Source organism: Notamacropus eugenii, chromosome 2 (genome assembly GCF_028372415.1).
Source record: "Notamacropus eugenii isolate mMacEug1 chromosome 2, mMacEug1.pri_v2, whole genome shotgun sequence".
In the NCBI taxonomy this organism is placed as follows: Eukaryota; Metazoa; Chordata; class Mammalia; order Diprotodontia; family Macropodidae; genus Notamacropus; species Notamacropus eugenii.
In genome coordinates this window covers 273,707,755-273,728,952 of record NC_092873.1, presented here as the reverse complement: position 1 = coordinate 273,728,952, position 21,198 = coordinate 273,707,755, and the positions used below count along the sequence as shown (strand labels likewise).

The following is a 21,198-nucleotide window of genomic DNA, read 5'->3' as shown; positions in this document are numbered from 1 at the left end:
TCTCGTTATGTATCCTGAGTTCATTATCAAATTATTAAAGCAACTTGGAATTCTATTTCACATCAGCTGGGTTTGCAAATTTGACAAAAGAATAAAAAAGACAAATATTAGAGAGTATGCAGAAAAATGGGCCCATTAAAACACTCTTAGGTAGTGGGAGGGAAGAATGTCTATGTGACATGGTCACCTATGCTTCAAAAAATAATGTTGGCAGATGAGTGCAGAATCAGTGAGAAACTTAAGACAGAAAGACTAGTTAGGAAGGTATTGCTGTAGTACAGAACAAGGTAAAGAACTGAATTAGGGCAGTGGTTATGGTAGTGAATAGATGTACAGTAGTGATGTGATGGTAGAAAGAATGAGAATTGTCAAGACTGGAAATACGGCATGATTGAAAGTAAAGAGGTTTATACAGGGTTTGTGGGCCTCGATGATTGAGAACATGATGGCTCCCTTGACAATAATAGGAAAGTTTAGAAGAGGGGAGTTTTTTAGGAGGAGAAAGATGAGTTCTCTTTTGGATATGTTGAGTTTGAAATGCCTATGGAATTTCTAGTCAACATGTCTAAAAGTTCTAAATGACTTGTGAACTCAAGCCCTTGTGTAGCTCAAGAGAAAGAGTAAGGAAGGACATGTAGATCTGGGAATCATCCACATAAAGATAATTGGACTCAGGAGAGCTGAGAAGATCAAGTGAAATATTATAGAATAACAAGTAGAAGGTGTCCAGGTCCTACCCTTGAGATACAGTCGAGGTTCTCAGGAATGCCGTGATTCAAGAACCAGCATAGGAGACTGAGAAGGAGCAGTTAGACAGGACAGAAGCAGGACAGAGTAGGATCATGAAAACCTAGAGGAGAAAATAACCAAGAGGAGATAGTGATCAACAGTGTCAAATGATGCTGCGAGGTTAAAAAGAATGAAGATTGAGAAAAGGTCATTAGATCTAGCAATTAAGAGATCATTGATTACATTGGAAAGAGAAGTCTCAGTTGAATGAGGACATTGAAAATCAGATTACAGAAAGTTTAGAAGACAGAGGAGAAGAGGAAGTATCAAGTGTAGATGGCTTTTTCAAGAAGTTTAGCCACAAATGGGGAAGAGAAATATAGGAGGATAGCTCTCTGGGATGATAGAATCAAGTGAGTTCTTCATATTGATAAGACACTCGGCCATATTTATTGGAAGCAGAGAAGAAGCCAGTAGAAGAAAAGAAAATGAAGATTAGGAGTGATGAAAGCAGTGGAAATTTGTGGGCAGTATGTATAGAGGCTATCCTTTGCAAGGGGCACCTCATTAGTTAAGCCTGGAATGAAGGAGAAGATAGAGAAGACAGACATATGAATGATGTGAGATGAGAAAGAGGGGAGAAGGAATAGTTCTTGACACATTCTTTTTATTTATTTCTTTTTGGTGAGGTATGCATCAAGATTCTTAATTGAGAGGTTAGGGGAATAGGAAACTGCAAGAGGCTTGAGGAAAGATTAGATTTGTAAACACTTGTGTATATAGTGAGACAGTCAATGGACTGGGGAAAAAGAGAATGCTGTATATGCCTTGTTTTGATGAGGCCCAAGATGAGATTAGATAACATGAATTTGTTTATGATCAAGTCAGCATGGTTCTATGATTTTTCCAGCACTGTGTAGTAGCATATAAAAAGAATACAATTAGTGCTCATGAGGTATCTAGGATCAGGCAATAAAATGGCATTGAAGTATGCTAACTGCTGAGAAGTGGGTTCAAGTGGAGAATCAGTGGATGGAGAGAAGTCCATTAAGGGAAGAATTTGATTAGATTATTCTAAGAGATCTCTTGAAGTTCTGCTTCAGCACATCTGGTGATATTGTGTCTGTGCAACCCCAGCATGGTAGGGAGGAACAGGCAAAGGTATTGGGATGTAGGACCAGAAAAAAAGTAGAGATGTTGTCCCTGGAGGACTACCTGGAGTTTGAAATAAGGTCATTCAATAACAGTTTGATTTTATATTTAGCCATACATTTTATATAACAGTATAGAATAGATGTGATACATTTATATAATGCATATAAAGATGTTTATGATATGTGCTATATTTTATATAATTTTATATTTAACTTATTGTATATACAATTTTATTTATAGAAGTTGCTAAACAACATTTTACCTTCACTTTCAGTTCAATGTCTGTTCTAAATGTAGATCAAGACTAGCTTGATGATTGTATTTCAAATTTTAAAACTTAAGTGAATTGAAATTCATCTAATTCGGGAACTTTTTCTTGAATTTGAGGATTTGGAACTCAATAACCTCAAAAATCTTTTTCAGTTCTCAATATATGATCCTGTGATTTCTTATCTATTTATAAAATTTTGTTCACATTGCCATTTGTTGCTATTTAAATATGTTTTAACCTTTCTTAAGAGGACAGTTTCCCAGCCTGTTAAATAGTGAGATTTTGAAAAGTATGTTAACATTATTTATGTTTCTTTTCCTATGGATTCATGGCTGTAGGATAAAAAAAATTCTTAGATCTCTGATATTACAATAGATGACAACTATAAGATCCTAACTCTTCTGTCCATTTTTTAATTTATTCCTTCATTGTAACTGTAGACTGTACTTATATATTAGTTCTAGAACACATTATATATTTTGTTTGGAATTCCACAAGTGCTGAATTTGGAACTCTGTTTCTGTTGCTGAATTCCAACAGGAATAAACATATGGGTATGTTCCCTTTGTTGGTTTATCCCACCATTTGTTCCATATATGGGACCACATGGTGTCATACCCAATGGAATACATCTGTTGCAATACATTCCTAGAAATTTGTAACTTTTTTAGAGTATAATTTAAATATTTATAATATTCATGGCCAAAATCCTATATTGAACTCTGAAAATGAATTTTAAAGTAACTTTTTATAGCAATGCTATAGTTATATGAATCATTAGTATATAGATTCATAATCTTTTTTTTATCAAAAGCTGCTTATATGTGGAGAAGGAAGCAGTGACTGCGCCAACATTATTAGATGACAAGGATTTGTGCGTTACTTTTTGACTTGAGAGAATATACTTTATTACCTTCATATTTTAGAAAGATTCTTAGTTGGCACATAAATATGAATTATACAAGCATTTCAGGGGAAGATTTTTATTTCTATTTGGAGAATTAATGTTCTTCATATTCCATAAAAGGGATTGAATGTAACATAGAAGCCACAAAATTAGATGTTTACATAAAGTTAAGAAATAAAAAAGAAAAATATCTTAAAATTCAAGTATATAAATCCTATCAGACAGCTGTGCTCCATAGGTATCAAGTTTTACATATACCCATATAATTAGGATCTTATAAGAATGTTAAAATAAATGATGTATATCTGCAAACGTAAAATTATCCAGTAACTTAAGGGCCATGTAATCAGACCTCACTGATCTATGCTATTGCAGATTGTGAATAAGAAAGAATAGTAAAAGGTATAAAACCAACTTTTTCTAAGATATATTTTCTAGGGACTATGGAAAACATTAAACAATGCAGATAAGTACAAACCAAGAGAAACAAACAACTGGTAGTGCTCTGCCCCTAGTACACATTCAATAAATACTTGTACAAATGAATGACTAATAATTGCACACTCTTGTTTGTCACTAATCAATCTCACATTTATCATATTCCATATATGTCATATGAGTAACATACATACACATATAATATATATCACATTTCACATAGGATAGGATATGTAACTTTCCCGGTTACTTACATTATCATGGATATACTTACCTGTTTGTGTGTGTGTGTGTGTGTGTGTGTGTGTGTGTGTGTGTGTGTGTGTGTGTGTGTGGTTATCCATCTTCTGGCAGTTAGTGAAAGAAAGAGCCACCATGCCTTATTTTTTCCCCTAAGCAACTCATAGAGTTTCTGAAGTGGTATAGTGGGTATGACTTTTTGACTGAGTTCAAGTTTTACAGAACAAATCTATTTATTAAGGGGATTTGTTCCGTGAAGTTTGGATTCAGTCAAAGTGCTGCAGTTGAGGACCTAGAAGGCCACATGTGGACTTAAGCTTGATCTTGTGCAATTCATTTGTCCTAGCTGATAATATTTATTTAATCATCTGAATGGTTATGCACCATCCTTTTAAGAACACAGTTGATTTTTGTGATATTCAATCATGTTAATCCCATTCAAGCTCAGTATCATTATTCATTAGTACCACATACTCTAACTGACCCCAGTTCTAGTTCCTTTCATGCTGGCATGTCATGATTGTTACCTGTCAGTTAGCTGGCCAGATCACAGGTGTGTGCCCAGTAGGTTACAGAGTTATTCACAACCATAACCTCATTACGTCCTGTATTTTCAAAAGAATTTGGGTATGCCTATTTTTTGTTAGTTTGTTTTGTGTGGTTTCTGTAATACCTTGGCCTCTACGTAACTGGCCCAAGGCCTAGGGCAGATTACCCTTCATGTGTGTCTATTCTTGGGGAATAATAAAGTTCCTTGGTCCTAGAATACATTTGGTTGGTGTTTGTGGATGAAACCCTGAAAATCAAATTGAGCTAACCATGATCCCTTGGGGAAGAAGCTGTGATGAAATGGGCGTTAGATTCTTTTAGTTAAATTGTGGGCAGGACAATTGAATTAACAGCTACTGTCAATAGCCTTAATTAAAGTCTCTGTCTCTCTCAATTCTAAAGGCTGCCTATAGGAAACAGTTAAAACCATGTAGAACTTTTTCTTCTGGGCGTGTATTCAAACTATTTTGTGTTATTTGGAAGAAGAAGAAAGAGCAAGAGATCCAGGTGGGACCTCATTACTGTGATGACTTCCATTATGGATAAAGAAGGCAGAATAGTGTAATAGAAAGACAAATAGTTTTGGAGACAGAGTCTGTGGTTTTAAATTTCAGCTCCCCTTCTTACTGACTGTGTGACCTAGGGTAAGTCTTTGGAACTTTGTTGAACTTGGTAATATGAGGGGCTTAGACTAGATGACTTCTAAGTTCTCTTCCAGCTTTAAGTCCTGTGATCCTGGAGAGAATTCTGGGAAGATGTCAGAGTAGCTCAGAAAATTACAAGCTTTTACCCTACGAGAGATAAATTAGCACCGTAGGGCAGACAAAGCATAGGTAAAAATAAAGAATAGGGGCACAACGGGGGTCTTCCTGGGACAATTTGAGATGATCAGAAGAATAATCCCAAGATTTGGCTTGGTCCTCCTGAAGAGTAAACACCTCCAGGCCAGAGTCTACTTTAACAACAGGCAGCAAGCTGGGGTTAGTTGGTTTGAGAAACTGCCTAGCCCTAGCCACAGAAACTTTTTAACCCCTGGAATAGTGAGGGGAGTTGGGTGTCTGAGCCTGGGAAGATTTAGGGAACTTCCGCTGACAAGGAACACCAGACCCGGCTGTGCTATGAAGAGTGGTGAGGATGAGAAGGAACCAGCACATGCCCAGTGAATGAAGAAGCAGTGAGAAAGGAAACCTCTGACTGTGGCCTCTTGCAGGAGATTGGGAGGTTTGGCTTTGGTTCCAGGCTAGAGGGGAGAACTAAAGATCTGGGGCAAGAGGTGATTACAAAAATTAAGCTATTCCCATAAAAAATGCCCAGGCAAAAGAGAAAGAATCCAACCACAGAATGCCATTATGGGAATAGAGGTGATAGGGGTTCATCTTCAGAAGAGAACACTGAAGTAAAGAATCCTCCAAAGAGTAGCGGTACATGGTCATCTACTCAAAAAATAATTCATTGAAAATCTTAAAAAAGACTTTAAAAATCAAATGATCCAGAGATGGAGGAAAAACTTAAAAACAAAGAATAATCCAAGAAAACAAGGTTATGAAAAGAAAGTCAACCAATTAGAAAAAGAGATCCAGAATCTTAAGGAAGAAAATACTTGAAAATGAGAATTGGGCAAGGTGAAGCCAGCAAAATTATAAGGGATCCAGAAATAATTAAAGAAAATATGAGTAATGAAAAAATAAAAGAGAAAGTGAAACATCTTATGAGAAAAACAATAGATCTGGAGAATAGATCAAAAAGAGAAAACATAAAAATAATCAGACTAACTGAAAGTTAGTTATAGTCAAAAATGAATCTTGATAAAAAAATATAAGAAATTAATTAAAGAAAATTGCCAAGAAGCATTAGAACAAGGCTGGAGTAGAAATAGAAAAATTCTGTTGATTACCACTTAGAAGAGATCCTGTGAGGACAACTCATAGGAATATTATAGTCAAATTCTAAACTCCCCCCCCCAACTCGAGGATAAAATATTAAAAGCAACAAGAGTAAAACAATTTAAATATGATGGTGCCACAATTAGAAACACACAAGACCTAGCAGTGGAGACATTAAAGGACTGCAGGTTTTGGAACACAATATATTGAAGAGCAAAAGAACTGGGGCTCTAAATATCATACCCAGAAAAGTTAAGCATAATTCTGAATGAAAAAAAATGAACATTTCATCAACTGTCAGACTTTCAAGACTTTGCTTTAAAAAAAAAGTGCCCTGAACTTAATAGATTTGACATACAAGAGCCAAGAAAAATAAGAGGTACATAACAAAGTACCAAAGACTCATTATAAGGGATTCAATAAGGACAGACTGTTTAATACACACACACACACACACACACACACACACACATATACATATGTACATATATATATAAACATACATATATTATATATAATGTAAAATGTATGTCTAAGATTCTTATTAATAATTGGGTAGCATAAGAAAGATTGGGGTAAACTTGAGTATGATGAATTTAAAAAGTAAAACTAAGAACAGCTAGATAGAGTAATTATTTTATACAAATGAGGTGCAAGAGGAAGAATCGATACAGAGGAATTAGGTGGGGAAGGAGGGCTGAAAGTTCTGGTAACCTACTTTCATCAGGAATGGGTTTAAGAGGGAACAATATGTATGTGTTTAGAAGAGTATAAAAGTCTTCTAAATTCAGAAGAAATAAAATAGTAAAGGGATCAGGAGGCAGGAGAGGACAAAGGAGGGATCTTTAGAGGGGAGGGTGAAGGAATAGTTTATAGAGGACTATAGAAGGGTGTTTAGATTTATGGGATTGGGAGGAGAGCAGAGAAATCCTTGGTGCGAGGCTAGGCAGGTAATAGGAGGGCAAGGTAGCTGGTAGAAATAAAGTAGAGGCAGGGAGGGATAGGAAACTAGATACACACACACATATATACATACACACACAAGCACATATATATATATATGTATATAAAATCAAAGATCAGAAGTAGAATTTATTCGGGAAAATATATATCTATGTGTCTGTAGCTGTAGAGAAACATATCCTCCCTTAATTGTAGCCTTCTGGGGTGAGGGAAGAGGGAAAAAAAGAACAAAATATAAGAGTGCATGGCAGATAACAAAAGAAAACTTACAAGGAAGCAGAGAAAAGATGAGCAGTTCTCAACACAACATATATTATTTATCATACAGGCTTTCTTGAAATGAAAATTTATTGTTACATATTTTGAATTCTTTCATGTTCTGCTATGCACATGGTATGCTTTTTTTTTCATTTCTCACTTTGTATTTAAGTTCCAATATTTAAGTTTATGATATGTTTTTGTTTCTTTTCTCTATCCTGTATTTGTGTTTGAGTCTAAAAGAAAAAAAAAATCCTGTCATCCTTCACTTCTCTAGAAAATAGTGATAAGGTCAATGTCTTTGTTTTTTATCCATTTTACATATTTTTAAAAAATAGTTGACAGCTCATTTAAATAGGTGTTTGGTGTTGCTGTTATAATAAGAAGTCGTCCATCTTTGTTGTAGTCTTTCACAAAGATGCCTGCCAATGAACATTGTTCCCTAGTGATGGGGAATTGAGCTCAGATCAGAAAGATCAGATACTTGACTGTAGGGCAAAACATGTAGGATACAGCATCATTGCTCCAATCTTCCCTCCTCCTCCCACACTGACTTTAGCTGTTTCTTCTTTCCTCCCAAGCAGTATAAGACCTATCTGCGGACCACCCTTGATTCCGGGGTCTGGGGAAAGGGACAGATGGATATCCACATGAGCTCTGAATTCATTTTCCTCCCTAGAAGTACAGAATCCCAGGCCATACAGAGCAACACTAGGACATTCAAGAGGGAAAAACACCCAGACCAGGGAGCCTAGACTATTGATCGCTTCCTCATTGTCTCATATGCTACATACTAACTTGCAAATGTTCTGACCATTTTGTTAACTCATCTCAGCTAGGTACATCAGCACTGAAGGCAGTATAAATATGGCTTAATTAATTGTTCTTGCCTTTCCAAATCTGGAGAGCGTCCATGTGTTCGTTTTCAACTGAGTACTTCACTGCTTGATGCTATCAATCCATGCTTACTTCTGCTGTAGCATCTCCTTTGGCCTTTGTTTCGTTCAGCTCATAGTCTGACTGCAGCCTATAAACAATTGATTCCCAAATGACAAATGGACTAGGTCTATACGCAGTCAGTTCCTGTTTGTTAGGAAATAGTCATTGTTATTATTCTATCAGTGAATATTCACTGTATTTACTTACTCCCTTTTTTTCTTGAAGAAAGCATTCAAATACATGGAGTTTAAATCTTCTGAATAGTCTGGAAGTGTTTACCATTTTTATTCCTTCATTCCCAAGCCATATTTTTTCTTTTAGAATTTTTTATGTAGGTTATATCTATTGATGTTTGTATGTATTGTACCAAGCCATATTTTCTAACAATTTTTTTTGTCTTTCTCCTCATGACAATTTTTACAATGAAGTTGTTGAACATGAAAGTACAGGTCAATTGAATTTGAGAGATCTTGGCAAGTCCTAAGTAGAGCTTCTTTACTTTTCATTTTCTATAATAGAGTTGGCATGGAAGCAGCAATTACTTTTGCAGTCATCTTTTTTGCTTATGTTCATCATGAATACTTCAATTTAAGATGACCAAGTGTCCCTTGAAGTAATTTTTGTTTTCCCTAGAAAAGTGATCGCATTAATCTCTATGGTGCTGTTGTTTACAACAAATTTACAAAGCAGTAAGCTTTGTAAACTTTTGTTAAAGTTGTTTTAGTTTTTTCTTTAAATCGTCTCTTTAAGCAGAACCTGTGCACCATCCTTTTGGTTTGTAGCTTTTTTACATTATCTGATATAATTTAGTACAAAATGTCAATATGGATGTGTATCCATTACTCCAGTAGCATCGGTTATTGGAAAGAAATAACACGTTGAGAGTAACGGTGGTCAAATTACTATTGGTTGATGATCCAAAGCTATGTAATTCATAGTAAGTTCCGCCTACTTTTCTTCTATTTTTCCATAATCGTTGAAAGAGCAAGATCGGAAAGTGGTCCCAGCAGGACAGAAGACAAGTTTTAAAAACTTCAGTAATTGCAGCAGGAAAAACAAAACAAAACATCATCAAAACTGCTAATGATGATCTAGATTGGTCTTCAGATGTTTGATACCTAGATTCTCACTCACTCTATATCAAATTTTCCAGCTTGGTAGCATCCATCAGGGATTTTGATTTATTGGCATAGTTTTTGAGGAACCTAGGGTGACTTTTACATATGAAACATCAGAGGAAGAGGTAACATCTTTTGATACTTGGTTCTGTTTATGATCTCACTGATGTGTACATTCCTTATAGTGAAATAGGTCACAATTCATCTGTACTTGCTCAGCCAGTATAATTCTTCCATGTCTTTCCATATATCTTCTACAAGGGGCCCTCAGGAGACCTTGCTTCAGAATTTTCAATGTCTTATAAGTTCCAGTGGAGCACAGAGGCTGTCTCTCTGTTGTCTTTCATTCACACTTCTCACAGAGGAACCACTTCCTTTGCTAGCAAGACTTTTTTACTAATAATGTCTTTCTCCTCCTCCTCCTCCTCCTCCTCCTCCTCCTCCTCCTCCTCCTTCTCCTCCTCCTCTTCCTCCTCCTTCTTCTCTTCTTCTTCTTCTTCTTCTTCTTCTTCTTCTTCTTCTCCTTCTTCCTCTTCTTTCTCCTCCTTCTTCTTCTTCTCTGAAGTTATCTGATAGTAATATAACCAGGCCCACCATGCATCTCCCCATTGTCATTTGAGTGACCTGTGACAAATCCTTTAGGGACCTGAAATTCAAATCTGTAGTCACATCACACCAAGTAAAGGATAGATATAGGGATTAGATCAGTTTTTTACTGGTATGTGAAATTCTCCAGTGAGTCAAATGCCTGTACCATTGTAAGTCTGCATCTCCTCTGCAACTTAGAGCCATGTAGATCACTGAGAAATGACTTGCCCAGTATCACACACCCATTATAGGATAGAGGTGGAAATTGAACCCAGGTCTTCCTGGCTTCAAGGTGATCCATCTCTCTGCTGTGCTAAAAAAAAAAGAAAAAGAAAAAAGGAACCTTTTCAGAAAGAAGCCTGTATTTATCAAAAGTACTGTGTCATTTCCCAAATGCATTCTACACCATTGACCCCTTATTTTACTTTGAGCCCCATATACTACTCATGAGCAGTGTCTTTCCAAGATATAACTTCTCATAGACCAGGTTGATGGAGTCCCCATGCAGTAACATGTCATAATCTGAACCAGGGCCCTCTAGGTCCTCAAGTGTGGCCCTTTGACTGAATCCAAACTTCACAAAACAAATTCCCTTACTGAAAAGATTTGTTCTGTAAAACTTGGACTCAGTCAAAAGGCCACAACCAAGGACTTAGAAGGCCACATGTTGCCTCAAAGGCTGCAGGTTCCCCACCCTAGCACTCTGAAGGTAGACTATTTTTATCCAATTGCTTTTTTTTTTGTCCCAGTGTACATAGATAAATTGAAGTCTTTTCCATTATGCATCTTATTCAAGAAGCTCTTCATAATATTCTAGGGTATACTATTTTGAGAACAATGACATTTGCAAATAGGAACATCGGTGAAACTTCACAATATACAAGGTATTCTCTTATCCATTTGGATTTTGAACTGAACCCTTTTCATGATAGTGCCAAACTCCTTTTGTGAGCATCAATTTTCATATTGTATACTTCCCTTGATACTAATACTTGGAATTGTTTGACAAAGTTATATTTGGTTGCATTTGTCAAGGAATGTATGATTTTACATTTGCGTAAGGGACACATTGTTATAGTAGAGCATTCAAGATGGCTCTACCAAATCAAATCTCCAATTTAAAATTTGTTTGCAGGAATAAGAATGAGAGATTTTGTAATTCCTTGTTTTTTTAGTCAATTCTGTGATCTGTAAAAATAGGGTCTTCTATATGATGACATAGGAATCAAGAAAGAGAAATAATTGCCTTAGTGAAGGGAACAGGAAGAGTGGTTATAATGCCAGAGTTCTAAGTATATATTCTCTGCTCAATAAATATGATATAATAAACGTTTGAATGGTAAGGAACCAGTATGCTCTATTTACTCTTTCAGAAAGCTTTGTAGTATACATCCATACTAAAGGCTACTAAAAAAAAAAAGATTGAGGCTACTTTTTGATTGAAAGAACAGGTTTTTTGCTTTATTTTGTTGTGGTTTTTTTTTCCCTGAACAGCAGACAGGGAAGGAAAAGTCACCATTCAATGTATAGGTATAGGGACCTATGATATTCAACTTTTTTTCCTTCTTGTCAGTTACAGAATCATAAAATGTGAGTTTGGAGAGATTCTAGATGTCATTGAGACAAATCACTTAACTTCACTGTGCCTCAGTTTCCTGCTACATGAAGGGATGGAACTCAGTGGCCTCTAAACTCATGTTTCTGTGATCTATTAGAACACATTTTTCTGACAGATCAGAAAACTATGACCTGGGGAAAATAAGTGATTTGCCCAACATCAATTACTAGTGCTTCCTTTCTACCTTCCCAGCCTTCTTATACCTTATTCCCCACCACACACTCTGTAATAGACATTGGCCTTCTTGTTATTACTCTAAGAAGTTTCCTCTCTAGACTCTAAGTCTTTTCACTGGCAGTTCCATATATCTGGATTCCTTTTCCTAATTTTTGTTGTGTGACTTCCTTCAAGTCCTAGATGAAATCTCATCTTTTATCCCCCATTTATCTAGTCTATTTTATTTGTACATTTTTGTTTTCAGGCGTCTCCCTTATTAAACTGTAAGCTCCTTGAGGGCAACAATTGAGTTTTAATTGTCTTTGTATCCCTAGCACTTAGCACCATGCATGGTACACAGTAGGCGCTTAATAAATGTTTTTGGACTGACTTGGTATAGCCAGAATAATTATCTAGCTATGCTGACTCCTAACCCACTGTTTTTTCCTCTAAATGATCTGGCAGCGAAATGAAAATTCAATCCTAACCAAATCCTAGCTGGCACCTGAGAATTTTCAAAGTGCTTCATATCCATTTGGTCCTCACAGCATCCCTGGGAGGTAGGCATTATTATTGTCCCCCAGCGTCACCCAACTAGTAAGTATCTCGAGCAGAATTTGAACCTGGCTCTTCCTGACCCTCAAGTCCAGTATCCCATCCATTTTCCCATCTAATTCCCTTTAATGATTTTAAAATTCTACAAAGTGCTGTAGACATCTCATTTGATTCTAACAAGAATCCTATGAGGTAGGTAATATTTGTAGTAGTACCTGCACTTTAATGATAAACAATAGCTAGCATTTATATAGCACTTTAAATTTTATGAAATCCTTTACAAATATTTCATTTTATACTCAAGAACTGTGAGAGTTTGTTGCTGTTATTCCCATTTTTAAGATAGAAATAAAATGACTTACCCAAGGTCACATAGCTGAAAGTGTCTGAGTTCACATTTGAACTCAGGTTTTCTATACTCCAGACCCAGCACTCTATCCACTATACCACCTAGCTGTCTCTAGTTTTCAGATTAGAAAACTGAAGTTAAAAGATTTTGTAATGATTTTCCCACCGTAACACAAGCAGTTAATATCAGAGGCAGTGTTTATGAATTCTTAGAACACAGTATTTAAGAGATGGAAGAGACTTCAGGGACCATCCAATCCAATCCATATTCAAACCCAAGGCTCTCATTACTCTGTTCAGGGCTTTCCCAGCGTACTCACCAGTCTGCTCTTTAGTAGGGATAATCTGCATGAGATTTGGAAAATCTGTGTAGGAAGGCATTAAAGTACCTTCAGATGATTTTCAGGCAAATGTACAGCCATAAAGTGAAAATAAGTGCTGCTTCACAAAACTGTGTAGAAAGTATTTGGGACTTGTAAAACCTTTGCAGGTAATAAAAGAAAAATAATGTAAATCTAATAACTTTAGAAAAAGTTAATATTATGTATCCCTAATCCTTTTTGGCTGGAAAACAAGGAGAATAAACATGTGTTCCTGGCACCACTATCAAAGATGGAATTGAGGGGCCATCCTCTGTGATTAAAGTTTGCTTATTTTGCAATCAACAATGACGTCTAAATGAGGTGTTTCTTTTGTTTTTTACATTCCTTGGAGATTCAGACTGTTAACTCAATTTCACTGCTAATCAGTTGCATGGAATTTAAATCACTTCGGAAAATCATATGAAAATGGAATGAATTAAATTGGACTGTCTTTCCTGAATTTAATGCTAGTAGAGCAGAAGACATCCCTGTTGGATGGTGACATATTTCTGATCTTGTGCTCATATACAATTCCCTTTTACGTAATACTCTAAAATTTATAAGCTACGTTACACACATTTTCCCATTTCATCTTGATAGCAACCTTGCAAGGTAGATTATCCTTGTACTACAATGATAATCTTATATTTAAAGGGACTGAAGATGAGAGTTTGTGACTTGACCAAAGTCACACAGCTTGTAAGAGACAAGTCCCAGATTAAACCTGGATCTTGCATCTAGATCCTTTGCTCTTCTCTATGACACCTTGTTCGTCATGATTGTTAGTCTGAACGGCAATAGGAAAGGCTACCTTCTTTCCTAATAAGTATAGAAGGAAATGTGGAATTTAGTTCTTGGTTTTATGTTGTATAGCAGAAACAGCATTCTAAATCATCAACAGGTTGAATTAACTGCCTTGTATTATAAAGAGTTGACTGCAACATCACATAGTCTACGTCTGTGCAATCAAAATAACAAAGCTGTGACCTTGCAGTGCCAACACGATATTCATAGCGTCTACAGTGGCCATGCATATAATGGCACAATTCTGAATCGGAAAATTCAACAGACTCTCCACATGAAAGACAGAACCAAAGCTTTTATTCAGGCACTAGAAAGACAAATCCATTGTAATAACATAGTAACAAAGTAACATAGTAACAAAGAAATCTATACACAATAACTGCAGAGGACCACACCATCCCCAAGCCTTCCTGCTAGACTTCCCACAAACCAGCTCCCTTAAACAAATTACAAATAAGCTCTCACTCACACTGGCCAGCTGCCTGCTTTCTCTCTCTCTCTCTCTCAGTTCTGACTGCTCTGAGCAAATTTCCTCTCAGCTCTGCTCCAGCTCCACCCCTTCCTGTTCCATGTGATTTAGACTCATGTGACTCAGGCTTCCATATGACTTAAGCGAGGATGGGCCTATTAATGAATGGGAAAGATCTTCTCATTTAAATTACCATTATAGACCTCTGACCCAATCTGATTATTTCAACCTTTATGAATGGAAGATTTAGATATATGAACATAATCCAGATTCATCATTGTTATCTTGAGAAAACATGATGTTAATCATGACTGATATAAAAGCATTAATTATTCCTTAGATGACATAGTAGCAAATTTAGGTAGGTCTTAGACTTACTGAGGAAAAGAATTCTCAAAGTCACAAGAAACTTTCACATAAGCCCTAGTGTGATTTCTTAGTATGGTATAGATGCAAACTTATGCTTTTGAAGGCTAAAACAAAACAAAACAAAGTAAAGCAAAGCAAAACAAAAAACAAAAACAGGTTCCCAAAGATTATAACAAATTGACAAGATTTGAAATGTGGATTAGGTAAGAGAGAATGTGAATGCTTTCACCATATCCTACCTAACTGTGGAGAGTCTTGTCACCAAAATTTCAGCCACCAGATGGTGGATATTTTACCTTCTTGGTTTTTTTTCTTGGTGAATTTTTTTGGCTGGATACAGAATATGGTGTGGTAATACACATTTAAAATCGTCCCTCAGTCCTGTGTGTTATCCTCCCACTTCTGCAATGACTATAGTACAGAGATAGAAAAGATAGCAGGAGTGCTCAATATCATGCCTAAATTTGAGTTTTAAAATACACTTCACAAGTACAGGATTGGGAAGGCATGAAAAGACTGTACTTTGATAGATTTGTTCATTTGAAAACATTCTAGGAGTTTCATTAAATTGCAAGCTGAATAGGAGTGAATAGTGTGTCATGGCAGCTAAAAAACAGTGGTCTTATGTAGCATTGGGACCTATAGTATCCAGAATGAAGCAGACCATAGTCCAATATAGAAGAAAAAGAAGGGAAGAAACATTTAATAAGCAGCCACTGTGTGCTAAGCACCATCTTAAGCACTTTACAGATATCTCACTTGATCCTTATAGCAATGCTGTGAAGTAGCTATTATAACGATCCCCTTTTAAAGTTGAGACAACTGAGGGAGACAAAGGTAACCCCGGGTCACATGAATGTTATGGTTGTTGTTGTTCAGTTGTTTAGTTGTGTCCAACAGTAGGGATTTTCTTGGCAAAGATACTAGAATGGTTTGCCATTTTCTTCTCCTGTTCATTCTACAGATGAGGAAACTGAGGCAAACAGGATTAAACAATGTGCCCAGGGGATCACATAACTAGTAAGTGTCTGAGGTTAGATTTAAACTCAGGTCTTCCTGACTCCAGGCTTAGCATGCTGCCCACTGCCTTACCTAGCTGCCTCTACACTGATAAGATAACATGTTAACTATTGTGTTTAATACCTACCACCACATTTCTGGAGGGACTGCATTGTTTTAACTGATAATCCCCAGCTATGTAAATATACTCTTCCTGCTAACAGTTGGCGTCTTCCTGCTGATTTGCAAAGAGTGAGGATATGTTCTCATCTTCTCTATTCTCCATTTCAAAATGTCTCTATCTTTGTACTTTCTTCTTTCCTTCCTTTCTTCCAAAAGGTATCACATTTCCTTTATAAAACTAATCCATATCACCATATTCTCAATGTTATTCACCTCCACCTAGGCCTTACACATTCAAATATTCTCTTCCTACAGCATGTTATATAATCTGATTTCTTTCTCTACACTGCTGTTTCTTTTTGCTTTCAAATATATTCTATCTAACCCAGGGGTGGGGAACCTGAGGCCACATGTGGCCTTCTAGGTCCTTGGTTGCTGCCTTTTGACTGAGTCCAAGTTTTGTAGAACAAATACTTTTATTAAGGGGATTTGTTTTGTGAAGTTTGGATTCAGTCAAAGGGCCAAACTTGAAGATCTAGTGGGCCACATGTGACCTTGAAGCCAAAGATTCCCCATCCCTGATCTACTCTGTCCTTGGGGGAAAAAAGTCTCCTATAATATGTTGCTTACTGAAGCCACCATCTTCTTTGTCTTTCCCTGCAAATTTAATGAATGAGTTGTCTATACCTTGAACTTCACATTCCTTGCCACTAAACAGAGTGGAACAGTGGCAGGATTGCTATGTTTTCAGTCAGCAAACCTGATATTAAATCTTGGCTCCATCAGTTAGTAGATTTGTGAACTTGTTTAAGTCACTCAATATGGACAGACTTGTGCTCTGAGCTACCAAATTGAACTAAATAATCCTACCATGGCTAGATCTATGATACTATAATTTTTTTTTAGTGTATTACTCCCACTTTGTTTTGAACATTTCAAGACTTTGATGGCTGAATGCCAATTTAAACCTTGGTGACTCTGAGTCTTCCCTGTATTTTCCAGGAACCCCAACAGATGACCTAATTTGTGTTTTTTCTTTAGGTTTCTCGATATTAAGTAGGTACCAGTGGATAATACACACTATCTATCTGTTATCAATCAAAAAAATATTGATTAAGTATCTGTTATTTTCCACTTACTTTGCTAGGTGTTCAAGGTACAAGGAATGAAACAATCTCTACTTACAATGTACTTAAATTCTAATGTTGCTTGCTTCTACTCTGACTCATTTTCTTTTCTAGTCATACTATATCATACCATTCTTCCAGGGTATCTTTTATATCCATTTTTTGGTGCAATTTTTGTTATATGCCAAAAGCTCTTTATACCCAACATGTAGTTTTCTGTTACCTTTAGGTGACCTCCAATTTTGATTCTTTGGATATTTAGGCATTATTACAGCCATGTAGCAGCATGAAAATATTGGTGATAAAATTCAAAGTTTGGGAAGTATTGCATGCACACAGTGCAGTTTAATTTAAATTTTTTTGTTACTTTAGCAAGGTCAGTGAAATTGCTGTGTACATATTCAAATTTTATTCTTATTATGTACATGGTATTTTCATTTTTGAAGACAAGGAAATATATTGATTTGCTTAAAATTTTGTTATTTTTAAATATGAAATATTGAGCTTTTTTTTCTCTTTATACAGAATATCCTGGGATTAAATCCTCGGATGCAAAATTATGCCACAGTTCATTCCACATCAAGTAAGAAATTAGACAAGAAACATTGGAAAAGAAATGCGGATAAAAACTGCTCTGTAAGTACTGCTCAAGCATGATTTCATATAAAAATTCTATTCATATTCACCCTGAAGAATCTAGATTTTAATCTTACTTAGTGTGAAGGAATTGTGGATGAGGAGATGCTGAAAAGGAATATAAACACTCCAAGGTATGTGAGGCAAACAGTTTATTATGCAAAGGATTGTAAACTTGTGTGTGGCTCCGCTGTCTACAGGCACATAATGGTGAGGAGGAGGACTTTGGGTTTATCCAGATCAAAAGAACAGTTTTCCTAGATCCCTTGGCCTTATATATCTGTTTGCTATTGCTAGGCAGATTTACATGGACTTGGTAGGAGGGAGATCTTAAGAGTAGTCAGTCAGCAGATGATCTGGATTTATCAACCACAAGGGAAGTGTGATTAGTAAAGTTTGCTAAGTGAATACGTGAATTTAAAAGAAGGTTGCTAAGCTAAGTGCTAACCTTGCATTCCTAACCCTAAGTGTAGCTGACAAAGTTAGTCATTGGGTACATAGAGATTTCTTGGTATATAGGTAGGTCAGTCAGTGGTTAAAAAAATGGACATGTTTAGAACACTTAAGGCCTAACAGAAGGCCAAGCATCACTCTTAGGAATGTAGATATTGCATAATCCCAATTGTGATTGTTCTAAAATGTTCCAAATTCCCTGAGTTCAAAATGTTTATAAAATACATTTAGTTGAAGTATACAGATGGAAATCATTTAATTATTTCTAATTTTCCATGCTAAAAATTTATCTAAATAGTGATATATTCAGTGTTTTTCTCCCAAGAACTTTATTTCCATCTACAGATTTGCCAGTGATACTCTTCCTGTTCAGTCTTTTCAGTCATGTCCTACTCTCTGTGACCCTATTTGGGGTTTTCTTAGCAAAGATCCTGGAGTGGTTGCCCATTTCCTTTTCCAGCTCATTTTACAGATGAGGAAACTGAGGCAAATAGGATTAAGTGACTGGCCCAGGATCATACCACTAGTAAGTGTCTGAGGCCAGATTTGAACTCAGGAAAGTGAATCATTCTGACTCCAGGCCTGGAACTCTTTCTACTGCACCATCTAGCTACCCTCATACTGTTATTAGCAATACTTTTCTCCTCATTTATTAAATAGCAGAAGAGCATTTTCTAATTATTAACAGAATCTAAGCAAGAACCCTTGTCAGTGTTCTTAAGTCCTAAAACTCAATGAGGCAATATCTTTTTTCACACTACAGGTTATTTTTGCAGAAAGCAATAGAAGGTTAATCTGGGAAGGTTTCCAGATAATGTCTAGTTATCAAGCAAGGTCTCTTAAAAGTGGAAAATAATTTTCATATGCTGAGAGAGCCTCATAGAAAGGTTGCCATTGTCAGGTGGAATGACTTTGGGACTCAAGTCAGGTTATGGTGACCAAGGAGTATTACAATCCTTATCTTCTTCTGGACAATAGGGAGGTTCCCTGGATGATGGATTAGTGGGGCAGCTAGATGGTACAGTGGATAGAAATAAATCTGGCCTCAGATACCAGCTGTGTGACCCTGGGCAAGTCACTTAACTTTGTTTACCTCAGTTTCCTCATCACAAAATGAGCTGGAGAAGGAAATGGCAAACCGCTCCAACATCTTTGCCAAGAAAACCAAAAATGGGGTCACAGAGAGTCAGACATGAATAAAAACGACTGAATATATGTATGTATACATATGTACAAGTGTATGTGTATATAAATATGTACATATATGCATGCACATGTATAATATATCCGAGTGTACACACATATATGTATATATACCAGTATACATATGTGTATATATTCCCTCATACAAGTTTCTTCAAGTCAGGGACTGTATTTCCCTTTTCATTGTATTCCAAGCATTTAGAATATATTTAATAAATGCTTTATTATTGAGTGATTGATTGATTCTGGTCAAAATTATCCAAGACATTTCCTGAAAGATTTTTTCAAAATGTCTGGACATAGAAAACATTTCAAGTTGGATTAACTTCTTTATCATAGAAGAAAAAGAAGAGTTCACTTTAGTAGCCATTCTGTACAGGGATGGAGAAATCATTCACATAGCAAAATTTTTCACAGATTTTTTATCTGAAGCAACAAAATGAAAGTATTATAAATTTGTAATTCAAAGCAACTAGTAATTCTCTTCCATACATACCTATAGGATGAATTTTCCTTTCCAAATTAAAAAAAGCCACCATCACTCTGTTTTCATATTCAACAAGAACTTATACAAACAGGCTCTTTAGATGAATAAGAAATGATGTCTTTTTCCTTTAAAAATCATTCTCATGAGACTGGAAGAAGTAAACAGATCAATGATTTTTGGTTTGGATTTTTTCCCTAAATTAAGTTGATATTTTGATATACATCTCCCAATTTATTTAATTTTATATATACATACACATATATGCACACGTACATAATACATATATGCACATATATACACATACATATGCATATACACACATGTACATGCATATTATATCTACACATACATATACACACATATACATATACACACACATATATACCAGGAGTGTTGTATATAGAAACAATGAAGGAAGTGATTGGTTCTCAAAATACTATGATTTGGTAATTGAGTAAGCATATACCTTACTACCTTAAAGTAGTCTAGTATACAGCTTATGTATGGGATGCTTCTTAAAACAAAACAAAGCTAAATAAAAACCAAACCCATTTTATTTAAACAAAACTTAAAGCTAGTTGTTGGTCTGGCAGGGATGCTAGATTGAGTCAGGAAGGCCTGTGTATCTGGAACTTAAGACTTGTGTGGCCCTGAGCAAGTTACTCAAATTTTTAGTACCTCAGACAACTCCTTTGTATTTATCACTTTAATTTTTGACTTTGGTGTAGGAAGTTCCCAAACTAAAGTTTATTTGTGGAGATATAAAAATACACAGTAGAGTCTCATTTAGATAGTAAAAAATTAGAGGCTTTAACTCAAAAATGGAGTCTGAAAAAGGAAGAGAAAGAGGCAAAGGAAGTAAGGGTCTAAAATTGATTTGGAAAGAAATGTACTGAGTGAGGTAATTGATCACTCTCCCAGCATGCCCATTCCATGAAAGCTGAAATGACCCTTTGAAGGAAAATTTTCCAAATCAAAGATATTTAAGCAGGTTGCTATCTACAGGATTAACTTTTCTGATGAGAATAGTGAAGTGCAAGGAACAAGGAGAATAACTTATACAACAAGAATAATTTGAACAATAATTTATACAATATACACTATAATAATTTTTTACCTCTAATTTATAATGTACAGTATATGCTATATATACTACATTTATACTGTGAACATTTATACTACATATGTGTATACATGCATGCATATATTTGTACATATGAAATACTCTAAATGCAAACAACTTTGAAAGACTTAAGAGCTTTGATGAATGCACCGATCAACCATGATTCCAGAGAAGCCATGATAAATAAAATATGCTACCTATTTCCTTATAGAGATGTGATGGATTCAGGTACAGATTGACACATACATCTTTTGAATATGGACAATGGAGGAATTGATTTTGCTTGACTTGTTACACTGAGAATAATTAAGAGTAATAATAACCAATA

General features: G+C 35.8%; 1 protein-coding gene across 2 annotated transcripts in view; it reads left to right on the top strand.

Annotated features, from left to right (window-relative positions):
* Positions 1–21,198, top strand: part of DPYD (dihydropyrimidine dehydrogenase) — a 1,077,299-nt gene that overhangs the window by 66,973 nt on the left and 989,128 nt on the right. For both annotated transcript variants that reach the window (XM_072644083.1, XM_072644082.1), the window contains exon 2: positions 17,494–17,604. In XM_072644083.1, the coding sequence (XP_072500184.1) occupies positions 17,585–17,604 (20 nt within the window). In that variant the 5' untranslated portion in view covers positions 17,494–17,584. The remainder of the gene's footprint in view (positions 1–17,493; positions 17,605–21,198) is intronic.